Raw genomic sequence first — 19,200 nt, forward strand, 5'->3', positions numbered from 1 at the left:
GGCAGCGGGCTCCGGGAGCCCCACCCTCCCTCCCTCCATCCCCTGGCATCTCACGAAACCCCTTCCTCCCCTCTGCTCCTGCCAGGGCAGCACCTGCACCTCGACCTCACTGTGCCTCCGCCTCGATTCATCCCAGGGCCTGCGAGGGGAGCCTTGGGCCCCCGAGCCTCGCCCACCCTCATGCCCGGATGTTGTGTGAGGCAGACCCTCCCCTCAAGCCCCCCACCCCGCCTCGCCGTCCCGGCGCCTCCGCTCACCGCCCTCGCGCAGGGCGCCCCAGCCCGTGATCCAGCAGTGCAGGCCCGGCTCTGAGAAGTGGGAGCGCGCGGGCAGGCAGACAGGGCGCACGGTGGCCGAGCGCACGACGGGATGGTCGAGCTGCAGCAGGGCCACGTCGTAGTCGTGGCTGTCCTCCTCGTGATACGGGTGCAGAAGCAGGCGGCTCACCTTGAAGGACACCTCGCCCGGCCAGCGCGAGCTCTGCCACACCTTGCCCAGGTACACGGTCCACAGTGTGGGCGAGGCCATGCTGGGGGGGGAGGGACTCACTCAGCAGCCGCCTCGCCCCACTAGCGGGGCCTCCGCCTTGTCACCCCCATCCCTCCTCTGCCTCCAGGAAGCCCTCCTGGACTGGTGGCAGCGGGTGCAGTGTGTGCCCTGGAGTGAGCCTGCCTGGGTTCCCACTCCAGCTTGCTGGATAGGTGTGTGCGTCTCTGGACCTCAGTCTCTTCATCTGTGAAATGGGAAGAGCAGATTCCGCTCCTATGTTCATGGGAGAATTCAGTGAGACCCTGTATGTGAAGAATTAGCACAGCGCCAGGCACCCAACAAGTACTTGTTCCTCTTTTTTGTGCACTTTACAGGCTGGGCCCTGCTCTGAGCTCACAGAGACCTTCAGCCGGGTGGGGAGGGGGTGGGGATGGAGTGTGGCGGGATCGGCCAGGGGGTGGGCCCCCCAGAGCCCTGGAGGCGGGGTCAGCTCTCGGGTCTGGCCTCCAGGGCAGTGGGGAGGGGGACGGGGCCTAGGAGTCTGGCGCGGTCAGATGGCTCGTTAGAGAGAGCACCCTGGCACCGGGGCAGAGGACACAAACGGGAGTGGACTCTGGGCTGCCGCAGCCATCCCGGGTGACAGCGGCCACGCGGCCCGAGCGGCGAGTTAGCCCAGAGCCTCCCCACTGGGGGTGCAAGGGGAGGAGGGGCGAGCCCTGGCCAGGCCTCAGACTCGGGAGACTGCTCCACTCACCCAGATCCAGGGCGGGGAAGGAGGTGGGGGAGAGGAAGAGCCCAGGGCCCGCTGTGCTGGGAGGGGCCTGGGGTGGGATCTGGAAGCCCAGGAAACCTAGTGTGTGTGTGTGTATAGGTAAGTCAGCCCACGGTGCCGACGGTGTGTGAGAGTGTGTGTGTGTAGGTCCCACAGTGCCAAGGGTGTGTGTGTGTGTAGGTACATCAGCCCACAGTGCCGAGGGTGTGCGAGTGTGTGTGTGTAGGTACGTCAGCCCATAGTGCCGAGGGTGTGTGTGTGTGTGTAGGTACGTCAGCCCGCAGTGCCGAGGGTGTATGTGTGTGTGTGGGGGTTATGTCAGCCCGCAGTGCCGAGGGTGTGTGTGTGTGTGTGTGTAGGTATGTCAGCCCACAGTGCAGAGGGTATGTGTGTGTGTGTGTGTGTGTGTAGGTATGTCAGTCCACAGTGCCAAGGGTGTGTGTGTGTGTGTGTGTGTAGGTATGTCAGCCCTCAGTGCCGAGGGTGTGTGTGTGTGTGTGTGTGTGTGTAGGTATGTCAGCCCTCAGTGCCGAGGGTGTGTGTGTGTGTGTGTGTGTAGGTATGTCAGCCCTCAGTGCAGAGGGTGTGTGTGTGTGTGTGTGTGTAGGTATGTCAGCCCACACTGCAGAGGGTATGTGTGTGTGTGTGTGTGTGTGTGTAGGTATGTCAGTCCACAGTGCCGAGGGTGTGTGTGTGTGTGTGTGTGTAGGTATGTCAGCCATCAGTGCCGAGGGGGAGTGTGTGTGTGTAGGTATGTCAGCCCGCAGTGCCGAGGGTGTGTGTGTGTGTGTGTAGGTATGTCAGCCCACAGTGCAGAGGGTATGTGTGTGTGTGTGTGTGTGTGTGTAGGTATGTCAGTCCACAGTGCCGAGGGTGTGTGTGTGTGTGTGTGTGTAGGTATGTCAGCCCTCAGTGCCGAGGGTGTGTGTGTGTGTGTGTGTAGGTATGTCAGCCCACAGTGCCGAGGGTGTGTGTGTGTGTGTGTGTGTAGGTATGTCAGCCCTCAGTGCCGAGGGTGTGTGTGTGTGTGTGTGTAGGTATGTCAGCCCTCAGTGCCGAGGGTGTGTGTGTGTGTGTGTGTGTAGGTATGTCAGTCCTCAGTGCAGAGGGTGTGTGTGTGTGTGTGTGTGTAGGTATGTCAGCCCACACTGCAGAGGGTGTGTGTGTGTGTGTGTGTAGGTATGTCAGCCCGCAGTGCAGAGCCGAGGGTGTGTGTGTGTGTAGGTATGTCAGCCCTCAGTGTCGAGGGTGTGTGTGTGTGTGTAGGTATGTCAGCCCTCAGTGCAGAGGGTGCGTGTGTGTGTAGGTATGTCAGCCCGCAGTGCCGAGGGGGTGTGTGTGTGTGTGTAGGTATGTCAGCCTGCAGTGCTGAGGGTGTGTGTGTGTGTGTAGGTATGTCAGCCCTCAGTGCAGAGGGTGTGTGTGTGTGTGTGTGTGTAGGTATGTCAGCCCACACTGCAGAGGGTGTGTGTGTGTGTGTGTGTGTAGGTATGTCAGCCCACAGTGCAGACGGTGTGTGTGTGTGTGTAGGTACATCAGCCCACAGTGCAGAGGGTGTGTGTGTGTGTAGGTATGTCAGCCCGCAGTGCCGAGGGTGTGTGTGTGTGTGTGTGTAGGTATGTCAGCCCACAGTGCAGAGGGTATGTGTGTGTGTGTGTGTGTGTGTAGGTATGTCAGTCCACAGTGCCAAGGGTGTGTGTGTGTGTGTGTGTAGGTATGTCAGCCCTCAGTGCCGAGGGTGTGTGTGTGTGTGTGTGTGTAGGTATGTCAGCCCTCAGTGCCGAGGGTGTGTGTGTGTGTGTGTGTGTGTAGGTATGTCAGCCCACAGTGCCGAGGGTGTGTGTGTGTGTGTAGGTACGTCAGCCCGCAGTGCCGAGGGTGTATGTGTGTGTGTGGGGGTTATGTCAGCCCGCAGTGCCGAGGGTGTGTGTGTGTGTGTGTGTGTAGGTATGTCAGCCCACAGTGCAGAGGGTATGTGTGTGTGTGTGTGTGTGTGTAGGTATGTCAGTCCACAGTGCCAAGGGTGTGTGTGTGTGTGTGTGTAGGTATGTCAGCCCTCAGTGCCGAGGGTGTGTGTGTGTGTGTGTGTGTGTGTAGGTATGTCAGCCCTCAGTGCCGAGGGTGTGTGTGTGTGTGTGTGTGTAGGTATGTCAGCCCTCAGTGCAGAGGGTGTGTGTGTGTGTGTAGGTATGTCAGCCCACACTGCAGAGGGTGTGTGTGTGTGTGTGTGTGTAGGTATGTCAGCCCACAGTGCAGACGGTGTGTGTGTGTGTGTAGGTACATCAGCCCACAGTGCAGAGGGTGTGTGTGTGTGTAGGTATGTCAGCCCGCAGTGCCGAGGGTGTGTGTGTGTGTGTGTGTAGGTATGTCAGCCCACAGTGCAGAGGGTATGTGTGTGTGTGTGTGTGTGTGTAGGTATGTCAGTCCACAGTGCCAAGGGTGTGTGTGTGTGTGTGTGTAGGTATGTCAGCCCTCAGTGCCGAGGGTGTGTGTGTGTGTGTGTGTGTGTAGGTATGTCAGCCCTCAGTGCCGAGGGTGTGTGTGTGTGTGTGTGTGTGTAGGTATGTCAGCCCACAGTGCCAAGGGTGTGTGTGTGTGTGTAGGTACGTCAGCCCGCAGTGCCGAGGGTGTATGTGTGTGTGTGGGGGTTATGTCAGCCCGCAGTGCCGAGGGTGTGTGTGTGTGTGTGTGTGTAGGTATGTCAGCCCACAGTGCAGAGGGTATGTGTGTGTGTGTGTGTGTGTGTAGGTATGTCAGTCCACAGTGCCAAGGGTGTGTGTGTGTGTGTGTGTAGGTATGTCAGCCCTCAGTGCCGAGGGTGTGTGTGTGTGTGTGTGTGTAGGTATGTCAGCCCTCAGTGCCGAGGGTGTGTGTGTGTGTGTGTGTGTAGGTATGTCAGCCCTCAGTGCAGAGGGTGTGTGTGTGTGTGTAGGTATGTCAGCCCACACTGCAGAGGGTGTGTGTGTGTGTGTGTGTGTAGGTATGTCAGCCCACAGTGCAGACGGTGTGTGTGTGTGTGTGTAGGTACATCAGCCAACAGTGCAGAGGGTGTGTGTGTGTGTAGGTATGTCAGCCCGCAGTGCCGAGGGTGTGTGTGTGTGTGTGTAGGTATGTCAGCCTGCAGTGCCGAGGGTGTGTGTGTGTGTGTGTAGGTATGTCAGCCCTCAGTGCCGAGGGTGTGTGTGTGTGTGTGTAGGTATGTCAGCCCTCAGTGCCGAGGGTGTGTGTGTGTGTGTGTGTAGGTATGTCAGCCCTCAGTGCCGAGGGTGTGTGTGTGTGTGTGTTTAGGTATGTCAGCCATCAGTGCCGAGGGTGTGTGTCTGTGTGTGTGTAGGTATGTCAGCCCGCAGTGCAGAGGGTGTGTGTGTGTGTGTGTAGGTATGTCAGCCCTCAGTGCCGAGGGTGTGTGTGTGTGTGTGTGTGTTTAGGTATGTCAGCCATCAGTGCCGAGGGTGTGTGTGTGTGTGTGTGTAGGTATGTCAGCCATCAGTGCCGAGGGGGTGTGTGTGTGTATGTGTAGGTATGTCAGCCCGCAGTGCCTAGGGTGTGTGTGTGTGTGTGTGTGTAGGTATGTCAGCCCGCAGTGCAGTGCCGAGGGTGTGTGTGTGTGTAGGTATGTCAGCCCTCAGTGTCGAGGGTGTGTGTGTGTGTGTAGGTATGTCAGCCCTCAGTGCCGAGGGTGTGTGTGTGTGTAGGTATGTCAGCCCGCAGTGCAGTGCCGAGGGTGTGTGTGTGTGTAGGTATGTCAGCCCTCAGTGTCGAGGATGTGTGTGTGTGTGTAGGTATGTCAGCCCTCAGTGCCGAGGGTGTGTGTGTGTGTAGGTATGTCAGCCCGCAGTGCCAAGGGTGTGTGTGTGTGTGTGTAGGTATGTCAGCCCACAGGGCAGAGGGTATGTGTGTGTGTGTACATGTGTAGGTATGTCAGTCCACAGTGCCAAGGGTGTGTGTGTGTGTGTGTGTAGGTATGTCAGCCCACAGTGCCGAGGGTGTGTGTGTGTGTGTGTAGGTATGTCAGCCCGCAGTGCCGAGGGTGTGTGTGTGTGTGTGTGTGTGTGTAGGTATGTCAACCCGCAGTGCCGAGGGGGAGTGTGTGTGTGTAGGTATGTCAGCCCGCAGTGCCGAGGGTGTGTGTGTGTGTGTAGGTATGTCAGCCCTCAGTGCCGAGGGTGTGTGTGTGTGTGTGTAGGTATGTCAGCCCGCAGTGCCGAGGGGAGATGGCCCTGGGGCCTCTTTGGGGCTTCCCAGCCCCGCCCACCACCCCTGTCGATGCCCCTTTTACATCCAGGGGATCAAGGCTCAGGACACAGGGTGGGCTGGGATTTCTGTGTTTTGTTTCTACTGTATCCTCAGCATCTAGCACAGCCCTTGGCACACAGTAGGAGCACAAGAAATGCTGTTGGATGGAAAAATGAGTGAATGAATGAAAGGGAGTCAAAGGCAGGCACGGAGAGGCCAAGCATCCTGTCCGGGGGCGCAGTGTTCACGGTGGGGCCAGCCCTGGGGCCCTGCACCCCACCGCCCCGCCTGCCCCTGCCACGGCCTCCCCGTCCACATCGCCCGCGCCTCACCTGTCCTCCTGGAAGCAGTGGGCAGCTGTGACCACCCAGCGGTCGGCGATGAGGGCCCCCCCGCAGATGTGGCGGCCCCGCACCTGGAGGCTGGCCTGCCACGGCCACTCCCCCTCTGAGGACACGGTCCCGCCCACGATGCGGCTGGAGGGGCCCTGGAGGCCACAGTCTGAGGGAGGTGGGGGTGCAGGATGCAGAGCGGGGGAGGGCATGGGGGAGGCCAGGGAGGGAGATCAGAGAGCCGGAAGAACAGGGAAAGAGGAGAGGAAGGAGGAAGAGGAGGAAGGGGGAGAGGAGGAGTCAGGCCCACGGTGGCGAGGGGACCCCGGGGCCAGAGAGAGCGATGGGCACAGGGTGAGACCGCCCTCCCGCTGCCCCGCTCCCCCGCTCCCCAGCCCCAGGGCCGGGCAGGTGGGGAGGACCCCTGGCAGCCCACCCCCCGGGCCGCGGGCCTGGAGTGCCCGGGCAGGCTCACCGCAGTGCAGCTCGTCCGAGCCGTCCCTGCAGTCGGGCTGCCCGTCGCACTGCGGGTTGGGTTTCTTCACGCAGCTGCGGTCCTCACACTGGAAGGTGAAAGGCCCACAGGGCACCCCTGGGGGAGAGGGGCAGGGACAGGGCACAGAAGGTGGGTCCTGAGCCCGGAGTGGGCCTTCCAGAGAAGGCCCAGGGAAGGTGGATCTCGGCTGGGAGGTGACTGGGATGGGGTCTCTTGAGCACCCTGAGGGGTCCTCTGAGCCTCCTAAAGGCCAGCCCTCTATCTCCCCTCACTAGGGCTGTTCATCTGTCTGTCTGCTCATTCATCTATCCACCAGTCATCCATCTATCATCTGGTCGCCCCAGTTACCCCACCTGTCCAAGACTCAGCCAGCCCCTGGCCTGTCCAGCAGCCTATCTCTGTCTCTCCTCTCAACGGGGGCTTCTCCTTGGGTGGGGTGCCTGAAGGCAGGGCTGCGCCTCCACTTTGAGACCCGGCTTCCAAGAGCAGGGCCCTGCTCCTTGTACCTAAGGCTCCCCACTCAGCCTGGTGGTCCTCCAGGACCTGGCCCTGCCTGGCCATTCACCTCTCACGCTGCTCTTCAACCTACAGAACTTTCCCCTCCACCACTGATCTCTGCCTGGCTGCCTTCCCCCACTTACTTAAATGTCACCTCTCCCCAAGGTCCCGTTCAAAATCTACCTTCCCCCTCCTTTTCTGTCTCGCAGTGTTCCCCCTCCCCTAATCTTCCCATGCCACTGCTGTTATGTCCAGAAAGCTTTGAGCCAGAGAGAGGTATCCACCATGTCTTCCTATGGACAGACAAACCCCTGGAGGACAAGGACAGGCCTCTGGTGGTGGTTTTTATTCCTGTTTCATCACCCTGCCTTGCCTACCACTGGGTGTTCTGCAAGTATTGGTCAGTTGGTCAGTTGGTTGATTGGGTGGATGAAACAATGGGACACACTGACAGGAGGATGGGCTGACCAAGAACTGGATGTAATGATGGTCCAGTGGGAAGGACGACAGACAGCTAGATGGGTGGAAGAATGGGTGGGTGTGAAGACCAATGGACAATGGGATAAGGGAGATCAGTGGACTTGTGGATGGGTGGATGGATGGGAGGATGGATGGCTGACTGTTTGGACAGATAAATAGAACAATGGAAAGACAGTTAAAAAATCAATGGGAGGAAGAGATGAGATGTGGAGGCATTTTTGGAACTTGGAGTTGTCCTGGGTGGTGCTGCAGGGACAGTTACTGGACATTATATGTCCTCCCATGGCCCACTGGGTGGAACGTGGGAGAGTGTGGGCTATGATGTGGACCATTGACCATGCAGTGCAGCAGTGATCAGAGATGTATTCACCAAATGCAATGAATGGATCATGATGATGGAGGAGATTGTTGTTATGGGGGGAGGAGTAGGGTGAGGGGGGTGGGGGTATATGGGGACCTCATATTTTTTTAATGTAATATTTTAAAAATGAAGACAAAAAAAAAAAGAAAATAATAAAAAGGAAAAAAAAAAAGAAAAACCCAATGGGTGAATTGATGGTTCAGTAGATAGGGTGCTGGACAGGCCAGTGGATGGATGGATGGATGGATGGATGGATGGATGGATGGATGGATGGATGGATGGTTGGTTGGATGGATGGATGGATGGATGGATGGATGGATGGATGGATGGATGGATGGATGGATGGATGGTTGGATAGATGGATGGTTGGATGGATGGTTGGATGGATGGATGGATGGATGGATGGATGGATGGATGGATGGATGGTTGGTTGGATGGATGGATGGATGGTTGGTTGGATGGATGGATGGATGGATGGTTGGATAGAGGGATGGTTGGATGGATGGTTGGATGGATGGATGGATGGATGGATGGTTGGTTGGATAGATGGATGGATGAATCACTGGACAGACAGGGTGACTGTGGGAGACCAGATGATAGATGGATGGGTAGGTAGATAGGTGAATGAACAGACAGACAGACAAATGGATGTACACACAGAAGGGGTGGTGGGTGTTTTGGCCAAGAAGGCAGAAGCCTTTGCTGAAGAGGCATGTAGGAGGGCAAGGACTGGCCAAGACCTGGTCCCACCCCTCCCTACCTTCCTGGCACTGCTCCTCGTCACTCCCGTTGAGGCAGTCAGGCTGCTGGTCACAGACCCTGGACAGCGAGATGCAGGTGCTGTCCTCTTGGCACTGGAATGTGGCTCTGCAGACTGTGCGGGGGTACAGAGAGGGGCCAGGTGGGAGGAAGTCAGAAAAACCAGGCAGCGGCTGCTGGCGCTGTGGGACACATATTTGCATTGCACTTTATGGGTCACAGATCTCTTTCTCAGCTACTTTACTCTTGAGTACCCTGTGAGATACCCCATTTCATGGATGGAAACTGAGATAAAAGGACTTGGTCAAGGTCACTGGGCTGAGTCAGAACTTGAAGCCAGATGATCTGGCTCCAAATATGAGGCACCTTCCACAGCATCACGATAGGCCATCCCAGAAATGGGCACATCTCCTTATCCTTCTGCTTCCCTTTCCCCATAATTAAAACTATAATGGGGGCAGGAGGGAGGGAGGAATGAACTGCCAGGACGGTGATTCTAGGGAGTCCAGAAGCCAGGATTTCAGGGGAGAGGTCCTGTCCCCAGGGAGCCGTGGCTTGGGAGACCACCAGGACTTGGAGCCCCTTCCACCAGGGCCAGGCAGTAGGCGAACAGCTCCAGGAAGAGTGGGCAGCTCCCAGAATGAGCCCGGAGTGGAGGGGGCCAGAAAGGCTCCTGTCCTTGGCCGCCCGGGCCTGAGGGCCCCACTTAACGCCCTTGCCCTCTGAACCCACCCTCGCCCTCTTGGTTCCTTCTTGGGGAAATCCTGAGCTGGGAGTCGGGAGTCGGGCTGGCCCCGGGGGGTCCCCTGCCTGCGCTGGACTTCCATCCTGCTGTCTCAGCAGAGCGAGGGCACCCGCTTCCTGGGTGCTAGTGGGAGCTGGAGAGGAGGGCTTCCCCAGTGTGGGCTCAGCTCAGCCCAGGGAAGGCGGGGACAGGGGAGGCGGGCCTGCGAGGCAGCTGCTCACCACAGTTTCTCTCATCCAGGCCGTTGGGGCAGTCCTTGATCCCGTCGCAGGCGGGGACGCAGAGTCCGTTCACAGAGCAGAGGAACTCTCCAGGGCAGGCTGGGGGCCGAGAGGGATAACCAAGACACACACAAGCACGCACACCCCTGTGTGCTCACGTGTGCATAAACATATCCACCGACAGCCATTCACGGTACGCACGAACCATACGGACACATGCATGTAACACGTGGGTCTATGTGCACAAGGTCCACGTGGATGTACAGACACATGCACATAACACGTGGGTCTGTATGCACCCCATCCCTAATGAACGCGTGGGCACACCCAGAGCTGCATGCATGAGCTCACCTGCAGCACACACACACTCTTTGCGTCCAGCCTGAAAAGCAGCTGCCCACGACCCACTCAGTGGTTCGCAGGAAGGCAAAGAGGCAGGGAGAGCTCCGGGAATCCAGCGGGGGTGCCCACTCTGCTCCCCAGCCTGCCGGTACTCACGATCCGACTGGTTGTACAGGCTGTAGTGCACCTGCACGCCGGGCCCGGTGAGGGAGATCTGGGAAGTGAAGTTGATGGTGATTCCGGCCGAGGCCACCACGGGGACCCTCTCAGCGTAGGGCTGCAGGGTGCGCAGGCCACACAGCCTGGGGGTGACCAGACAGGGACTCAGGGCCACAGGAAAGGGGCAGCCTGGGTTCCGTGTGCCAACAGGGCAAGGGTGTGGCTGGCAGAGAGGAGGGGGGCTGCACCCCACCCCTACTTCCCTTGCCTTGGTCCAGGATGCCATGGCTTCTCCCTTGAGTAACCACTCATCAACAGGGTCATCTTTCTAGAAAGCAGCCTGGCTGTGCCACTCTGCTGCTCTAAAACATTCAATGGCTCCCTGTTGCTTATGACATAATAATTCAAATCTGGATTCTAGTCCCAGTCGTCTATGAGATGTGAGATCTCTGGCAAGTCAGGGTGCCTCTTTGAACCCCCCTTCCCTCCCTTATAAAACAAGGACATTTTTTGTCTCTGTCTCCTTGGTTCTAGCAAGAGGCTTCAATGTATCAGTGAGGCCCACGTCCTTGCCTGGCCCGCTCTGCGGAGTCTTGAGAGGGCGTAGAGGGGCGGCGCTGGGATGCCTCCACAGTCCTGGTGGTCTCCCAGCGACCCTCTGGGTGTGAGGGAAGGACAGCCCCTCTCCCAGGACCAGGGGCCGTGCTGGTGGGCAGCACCTCCTCAGCACATGACCACACCTGGGTGGGCCCACGGCAGCCCACAGGAGCACCCTCACGTTCCCTCTGGACGCTCACCCCTGTCCCTGCTCCCACGGCCAGGAAGTCGTCTTGTTTCCACAGAGCAGGTGGGGGACCTGCCAGAGGGCCTGAGACCCCCCCCCCCCAGAGTGCAGGTAGGAGCCCACCCATCTTCAGGGAGCAAGTGGGTGCTCTGAGCGGGTGCAGCCACTTCCCCAGGAGAGAGGAAGCCTCCCGGCAGAGCAGCCGGGGTTCCCTCCCAGCCCAGGTGGGCCATCCTCACAGAACAGATGGAACAGCTTGTAGGAGCTCCTGCCCGGGGCAGGGAGAACTCCACAAACAGGATACTTTGAATGATGGCGGAATCACCCAGAACACGGGCAAAAGCCCTCGGGAGGGAGGAGAGAGCGCGCCGGGAGAGGGGGAGAAGGGAAGCAGGCGAGCAGGTGGGAGCACCCCTCAGCAGATGCAGCACCCCTCAGAGCTGGCCACCTGCTTCTCAGAGGCTTCTAGAACACGGTGAGCACTTAACAGTTCAGTTACTGATTCAGCAACCGAATCAGGGAACAGCTGAGGATGAGCTTGGGCGTAGCTTTGCAAGGTGTGCGGCTGTGCAAGCTGAGCCTCTGGCCCAGCCCTGCTCCCCATGGCCACAGCGCCACCAGGTCTGCCCGCCCGGGGGCTCTGAGGTTCTCCAGGGGGAACGGCCAGGCGGGGGCCAGGACCGGCCTCTCAGGCCCAGGAGAATCCCCCCCAGGAGAATCCCCTTGCCTGCTCTGGGGGGGCGCACCCCCACTCTCCCTGCCCAGCGCCCCGGGCTCGGGGCCCCTCCTGCCCCCCTGGGGCCTGGCCTCTCGACAGGCCTGGCCGGCAGCAGAGACTGCGTTCGAGCGGCTCCGCCTTCCGGCAGTCTCCAGGTTCAGGCGCCCTTGGCACCCAAAGTCGAAACTAGGTGCATCAAGACACTCAGAGGCTATTTCCCTTTTTTGCTCATTATCTCACAAGGGAGCAGGTGAGTTTTTACGGGATATGGGATAGCAGAACTGCTCGAATGTGGAAGCTGGAGTAGGACCCACTTGTGGTCCAGGAAGCCAGAGGTTAAAGACATTTGCAAAATTGTAAACTAATGATACTCTTCCCATGAAATTATTTTAGTTAAGGAAAATATAATTTTTTTTTCATGAAATATGTTCAAATGTCATGGATTTATTATTTTAAATGAATAATATCTGTAAATGTCCTCAGCTTTAATTTCTAATATGATAAATATAGGTATAGATAACCTCTATCAACGAAAGCTATTTAGGGTCCTCAGTAATTTTTAGGAGTGTAAAGGAGTCCTGAGACCCAAAATTTTGAGAGCCACTGCCCAATACCAAGACTCCCACAGCGGGAGGTGGGGCCAGGCGGGGACGCGGCACCACCAGGGGGCGCCCCGAGCAAGCCTGGCCCCTCCTGCCCTCGAACTAAGGGAGCAGAGGGGGGTTGTCATTGATTCTAGGGTGCATAAGCGAGGGTTATCGTGGATGGTCATCTGCAGAGCATGACCCCAGCAGGCAGGCAGGGCAGCTGGGGCTGGAGAATACCGGGCAGGGGCGACCAGGGGCCCGAAGCGTCCTCAGCATGTGAGGACTCAGGGACCACTGGGCCATTGTCCCAATGCAGTCGGGGGAGGCTGTGGAAAGGAACCAGAGCCAGGGCTGGAAGTGGGGTGCAGCGTTTCAACCTAGAGGTGTCTGAGGGCTGCCTTGTCACCCCAAGCCTCAGCCATGGGCCCTTAGGTAACAGCACCTGGCGGCAGGTCAGACTCAATTAGCAGCGGGGAGGGAATCCGGGAAGCAGCTCCCAGCTGGCAGCTGCCTTCCCACGAGGTGTCGGGCAACCTGGAGGCCTGGGGGCAGGCAGTGGGCGATGGGATCCGCGGGCCGGCATCTCCCTTAGTAGGGACCAAAGAAGACTTCTGGGCAAAGGCTGCAATCTCATCACCCAGGTTGGGCCCAACTAAAAGGTGATCCGTTTAGTCTACACGTTGGTTTTGTGTTTTTTTTCCCATTGAAAAAATAATTAGTTACCAGCTAATTTCACACCCTAATCTAGAGTTCTCCTGAAAATGAAGACGCCCCGTCAGCCCTGGCTGGCCCTCAGCAGGGCTGCCTGCTTGGTGTGGCCCGCTCCCTGCTGTCACCCGGCAGCTTCCTCACCGAGCCCTGCCCTGGCCTGGCACAGCTGAGCCTCTGGTTCCTCCAGCAGAGCCTGCTGGGGAGGGTGTGCCTCCTGTGGCCCTCCAACTCCTCCCCGCTCCCCCCCTCCGCAGAGCCCCCCTCCCCTCCCTGAAGCACCAGCAGTCTGAAGCCGGCGGAGCCCCACTGTCACCTCAGCTGCAGAAGCCCTCAGTGATCTAGGTGTCCTTTTGCACTGTGTGACCTGCTGGGCCCTCTCACCACTCTAGAGTTGGGGTTTTTCCTTCTTGCTTCACCTGGATGGTAAGCAGGGACCCTGCCAACCTCCTTGTGTGTCAGCAACTTCAGTGATAGAGGAAGTAGAGAAACGCTAGATGGATGGATGGAGGGATGGAGGAATTGATGGATGGAGGGATGGATGGATGGATGGAGATGGTTGGATGGATAGATGGAAGAATAGATGGATAGATGGATGGATGGAGGGAGGGATGGAGGGATGGAGGAATGGGTGAATGGATGAATGGAGGGATGGTTGGATGGATAGATGAAAGAATGGATGGATGGAGGGAGACAGGGAGGGAAAGTTGGAGGGAAGGTGGAAGGAATAGATGGATGAATAAATGAACACACACATGCACGCCCTTTCCTAAGGACCAGTTAAACGGGAAGGAGGATCAGAGAAGGCAGGTGCTAAAGAAGGGAGGACAGCATGGTGGTGGTGTGGGGGCTGCACTGGGCTTGAAGCCCCAGAGCTGAGTTTCAGGCCCCACTTTACCACGTGAACTACCTGAGTGGCCTCGGCAAATGTCAAGTGGGGCTGATAATACCTCCCTGTCAGGATGTTTCAAGGAATAAATGAGAAAATGACTTCTTGGAAAGCAGGCTGCTGACGTCATGGGACCGTGAGCTCATCTAGGGCAGCGGTAGGCTCTACCTTCTGTATCGCCACACCCAGCATGGGGTAGGGCCCTCGGCAGTGACCACAGAGTGTCTGTGTCTGCAAGCAGTGCTGGGCGCCCTGGGGCTCAGGAGAGCAGAAGGGCCACCACTAGGCAGGCCGGGCCCCAGGGGGCTCCAGTGGGCCCAAGAAGCCAGAGGTTTCTGCGTGTCCCCATTGGCCTGGAGCCAGGTGGAAATGGTTGGGGCAGAACACAAGAGAAGTGTCATCAGAGGAAGCTGGCGGGAGGCGGGTTCCTGGAAAGGGGGAAGCCTGCGCTGCAGTGACGCCGGGCGAGGCTGGGTTCTGTGAAACGGAGCAGCTGGTGCCACTCAGGGGGCGTGAAGCCTCGGCCAGGGGCAGCTGGGCCCCGGGGAGAAGCTGAGTGGAAAATGGAGCGAAGGGTCGGGGAGCGCAGCCAGGCCTCTGGGAGAGAGGGCCTTGCCGGAGGCCGCCCTGCCTGGGCCTCCCACGTGGCGCCCAGGGCTCAGCTCCCTTCCCCCACCCATACCCTGCTCCTCCCCTCCGGCTCTCTGGGTCCTGGACTGAGCGTCCCCCTCCTGACCAAACCCTGTGCCCGAAAATTGACACCCTTTCCCAGGCGGCTGGCGTCTGCGCCAGCCACACACACAGATTTTCCAACAAATGCTTGTTCAAAGAATTTCCCAACAGCTACATAGGATGATCATTATCAAAAATGATAATAACCAGAGGAAATGGTTTGCCCAGTGCTTCTAATGAACGCGTCCCACCGCTGCCTTCCCTCCCCCGCTCAGACCGGGGCAGGCGCCTGGGGGAGGGGGCGTGATTCCCCACCTGGGGGCCTGGCCCTAGTAAAGGTGAAGGCGGGGCTTCGCGAGAGGCCCCAGAGCTGCCACCCGTCCGCTGAGGCCCATAGACTGGCCCCCCTGAGGCCCATAGACTGGACGGGAATGACATGGCCAGAGAGAGCCAGCGCCGGCAGGGGCTGCTCAGAGGCTCCAGGGGGCTGCCTCCGGGGGCTGGCGCGGGAGCACGCGCGCCTCATGCACACTTCCGCATGCACGCGCGCTGGGTCAGACTGCCTGGGCACAACACGGGCTGGGTGACCTTGTGCAGATCCTTCCCTCCCCGGCGAGCCTCCCACTCTCATCGGGCTGTAGAGGCTGCAAGAGGCCCTGCTCCACCGGGTTGTGGAGACGGGAGGAGGCCGCACCTGTGCTGCCCTCAGCTCCGTGCCCCCCGCCTTGTCCCTGCGCAGAGCGCGGGCTTGGTGCCCTGGGGAGCCGGCTTGGTCCAGGCCAGCATGTGCCAATCAACCCTGCCCACCCATTACCTCCTTTAGCCTTGTGGGGCAGGGGGGCAACTGTTTCCCATTTTTCAGAAGAGTCACCTGAGGCTGGGAGAGGTCAAGTCCTTGTCCAAGTAGGAAATAGAGGCAGGATTAGAAACTCATTCTGTCTGCCTCAGACACTCAAGCTCTTTCCACCTCACCAGAATGATGGGAATGATATTTCATTAGGAACTAGCAAATCCAGTCCTCAGCCTTCCTGGGCGTGGCCGGTGGGGATGGGAGAGCCTGGCCTTCGTCCCGGTCCCACCTAATCGCGCTGAGGCTCGCTTCCCTTCTCTGGGAAATGGGAACGATGTCACGGGTTGGCATGGGTCACCGAACCAAGTGACCTGTGCTGAGCACCTGGCTCAGTGCCACTGGTCCCTGGACGGCCCCTGGCAAAACGGAATCGTCGTCGTAGGTGGCAGGCAGCAGACCCTGAGACCTCTGCCCTCCCCCCAGAGAGCAGATTCAGCTCTGGGGCCCGCAGGGTGGTGGAAAAAGGTGTTATCAGCGTTCGCAGAACTGTGACTCATGGGTCAATCTCAGGGCCACCCGACGGGTGAGCCCAGCCACTCTCAGCCTGGGCAGGCCCGGGTGGGGAGTGGAGGGACCCTGAGAGGTCCATGTGCTGGGACTGGTGGACAAGATGCCTTCTGCTCCCCAAAGAGCACGTGCCGGGAATCGCACATTAGCGCAGTATCCCCTCCAACGTGCCTGGTCACACGTGAGTGCTTCACGCACTCGCCTCCCATACCAGGGCCCTGGGATCGCGCCACCGGCGTTTCCTCCTTCTCGTTCAAAGCACGGTCCCTGATTAGTTGCAAAAAGCCTGGGAGGGAGTATGAGTCAGGAGAGACTGACAAGCCCTGCCGCCAGCTTGCTGCCTGATCCTGTTGGATAAGATGAACCGACAGGCGAGGTACAGCTGTTGGTGAATGTGCGCACAAGCCCCAGAATCCAAGAATTCTAGAGTCCTGGAAGCTTCCAAGTTACTGAGTCTTGGATCCTCTGCATCTTTGAAGCCAAGCAGCCAGGAACGCTGAGTAGTAGAACCCAGCCTCTGAGCTGCCCAGACTCGCAGGCTGGAAGGGGTGCTGAGGGCCAGAACCTTCTCTTCACTTCCCCGGCAAGAAGACCCTCCTCACTCGGGCTCCCGGTGGGACGGGTCTCCCCTGCTCTGCAATGCCCGTCTCCCCACACCTCTGCCCTGGCCCCTAAGGGAGAGGCCCCTTGGCTCCCCCTCCCCCCTTCCTCCCCCAGCCCTCCCCGTTTCTAGCCCCCATCTCGCAGGGGGCTCTCCCCTCTCCCCTCTCCTGGAGGCTCCCACACAGCGCTTAGACCTGGAGTCTCTCCCACCCTAACCATCCCCTTCCTTGAACTTCCTATTTCTCTCCTCCCCTCCCAGCCAGACTTCTCCCTCGGCCTCCGTTTCTGGCCTCCCTGCTGCCTCTGCTCCTTGAAGCGGCCAGGACAGCCAGAGGCCTCCATGTCGCTAAACCTGACGGGTTTTTACACCCTCCTCCTGTGCCAGCCCCGGCTCCAGGGCCCTGCTGACAGCGCCTTCCTTTAATGACCCACTGTCCCCGCCCAGGTTCCCAGAGGGGCTCCCACCAGAGGGCAGAGGGCAGGGAGGGCAGCAGGGAGGGTGCCCTCATCACCAGCCTCCCCCCACGAGGCAGGCGGATTGGCAAAATGGGGTCCCGTCCCCGGCAGGGCTTTCAGCCATGAAGCAATTGAGCGGCCCCTAGCCAGGCAGGGAGTAAGGGCAGGCGAGCCTCCGCGCGCACTGTCACGGGCTTAGGGGGACACTCTAGCACCCCTGCATCCACTGGTTCCAGCATCATCTCACTGAAGAATTCGGGGTGTCAGACAGTGGGGCCACAGTACCCAAGAAAAAGAAACCACTTCACTCTAACCTGGATTAGCATCTAAGGTGTCTGGTGACAAAGCGTGCATCCGAGACATCAGGGATAGTCGGGGAGAGGAATTTCGGTGGGGGCTGGGGCCAGGATGGGACCAGGGTCCCAGGGTGGGGGCAACAGGCCCGACACTAGCCCAGGCCCTGCTCTCTGAGACCCTCTGAGGTCCAGGACTGCTCTCAAGGGGGTGTCTCCAGAGGAAGGAACGAGGTCCTGGGGAGGGAGGAGAGTTGGGGGGCCGGGGTGGGTACCTCCTGTTCTGGATCGTCCACTGGCCCTGGGTGCACGGCAGGTCATACTTCTGCCTCCGCAGTGCGTAGGCGTCGAACCAGAGCGCCAAGCCGTAGTCCAGAGAGGGCACCTGGGAGGAGGGGCCGCCACCAGGGGCCGGGGGCACGGTCAGGCTGGCAGGCTGACTGCTCAGGATAGCAAAAGGGAGAAGGACGCCCAGCGGGTTCCCCTCTGGGCCCAACAGGGGACCCAACACAGAGCACCAGGCTGGGGCTGAGGTCATTTAGTCACTTGATAAACACGGGGAGACTGTCCACCCCGCTATCCACCCTAGCAAGATTTGTATCCAGGGCCCCGCCCGAGGACACTTCAGCAGGCAGGACGGACCTCCCCTCCCAGCTGGGGTCCCTGGAGAGGACAGAGGCAGGTGGGCGGGCGGGGTGCGGGGCTCACCGTGAGGTGCCAGGAGCAGTGGGTGCTGGGCGAGTAGTAGCTGGGGAAGTACGGCGTGCTGAGGGCGCCTTGCAGCTCCGGCCGGCCTTCCAGTGTCAGGTTCACCTCGCAGGCTGGGCCCAGAGAGGAAACTTTCCACAGGGTCCCTCGGCCCAGCGCCACCCCCAGCCCCTCCCATGGGGGGCACTTGGGACCCCACCCCCACTACCCACTAGACAGTAAAACCCAGTGGTTGAGTGTGACTACATGACCTTGAGCAAGACATTTGACCTCTCTGGGCCTCAGTTTCCTCATGTGTGAAATGGGGACAATAATAGCACAAACCTCCTATGGTAGTTGAATAGATTAAAAGACATAAAAATGCTCAAACAGCCCGGCATGTAGTAGGAGCTCAATAAATGTAGGCTACTACCATTAGGAGCATAGCTCTTGACAGTTTATAAAATGTGTTCGCAATGCTGGGAGCCTCACAGTGCTGGAATATAGACGGGGCAGGGGGGAGAACCCTTTCCCTTCTCAAGCATAAGGTTCAGGGCCTAGCAGTGACGTCTGCAGCAGCCTCTCTGGTGGGGCTGTGGACCCCTAAAGCCCCCAGCCCCTCTCCCCATAGAGCCTGTGGCAGAGGCTCCCCTGAGAACCAAGCCAGCTCTGCATCTCCTCAGCCTCAGGGTCCCCAGAGGGCACACATCCCACCCCCAGCACCCCAACAGGGCACGTGGGTCACTGCCAGGGGATGCCTGATGGGGTGGCCCAGGACGGGGAGGGGAAGCTGAGTGGGACTGGGCAGCTTTGGGGGTGGGGGGGGGTGGGCAGGCCAGCGACAGGTCCCCTCCGATTTGCAATCCCGCAACCGCCAAGGGCCCAGCAGCTGTGCAAACAGGAAGGTTTGATTTGCTCCCACTGGCAGCTGACCCAAGCACCCCAATAGCCAGCTGGAGGAAAGGGTGGGTGGTTTGGGCTGGGACAATTGCTCTTCATGAGAAAGAGGGTCGGGGGGGGGGAGCGAGAAGCCCAGGGGAAGGGGTGGGGGAAGGAGATCCAGGAGTGGAGGCAGAGTGGGGGCGGGGAGGGACCGTGGGGCAGCCAGGTGGGGGGCTGCCCTGCAGGTGAGGCCTGTTCCAGAAACACTTGTAATTCCCTCCCCGGCGGCACTACACAAGCCCCATGGGAATCAGCCCCATGCTTCAGGGTGAGCTGCAAACACCCCACTCTCCAGGCCCAGCCACAGGGGTGCAGGGGGCAAGGAATAGGAGGGGGGAGAGACCAATACAGGACTGGGGGGGTGACGAGAGAGGAGGGGAGACAGATGACAAACTCGGAAAGGAGAGAAAATCGGGAAGCCGGGGCCAGAGAGAGCGTGGGGTGAAGGAGCGAGAGCTGGGGAGAGGAGAGGAGCAATGGCAGAGGGCGGAAGTGAAGGAGACTGAGGGAGGAGTAAGGACGGGAGGGGGGCGGAGAGTTGCCAGGACCTTCCCCCACCCTGCCCCGCCCCGGACACCTGCCAGGGGAGGGCCCTCGGCTTCGCCCCAGCCCCG

At 59.4% G+C, this 19,200-nt stretch overlaps 1 protein-coding gene across 2 annotated transcripts in view; it reads right to left on the reverse strand.

Moving 5' to 3' along the window:
- Positions 1-19,200, reverse strand: part of TMPRSS6 (transmembrane serine protease 6) — a 37,412-nt gene that overhangs the window by 1,455 nt on the left and 16,757 nt on the right. For both annotated transcript variants that reach the window (XM_058308767.2, XM_058308766.2), the window contains 8 exons: positions 17,666-17,778; positions 17,233-17,342; positions 9,888-10,033; positions 9,390-9,488; positions 8,425-8,538; positions 6,305-6,421; positions 5,830-5,998; positions 258-529 (listed from right to left, as the gene is read on the reverse strand). In XM_058308767.2, the coding sequence (XP_058164750.1) occupies positions 258-529; positions 5,830-5,998; positions 6,305-6,421; positions 8,425-8,538; positions 9,390-9,488; positions 9,888-10,033; positions 17,233-17,342; positions 17,666-17,778 (1,140 nt within the window). The remainder of the gene's footprint in view (positions 1-257; positions 530-5,829; positions 5,999-6,304; positions 6,422-8,424; positions 8,539-9,389; positions 9,489-9,887; positions 10,034-17,232; positions 17,343-17,665; positions 17,779-19,200) is intronic.

Source organism: Dasypus novemcinctus, chromosome 12, assembly GCF_030445035.2.
Source record: "Dasypus novemcinctus isolate mDasNov1 chromosome 12, mDasNov1.1.hap2, whole genome shotgun sequence".
NCBI classification, from domain to species: Eukaryota; Metazoa; Chordata; class Mammalia; order Cingulata; family Dasypodidae; genus Dasypus; species Dasypus novemcinctus.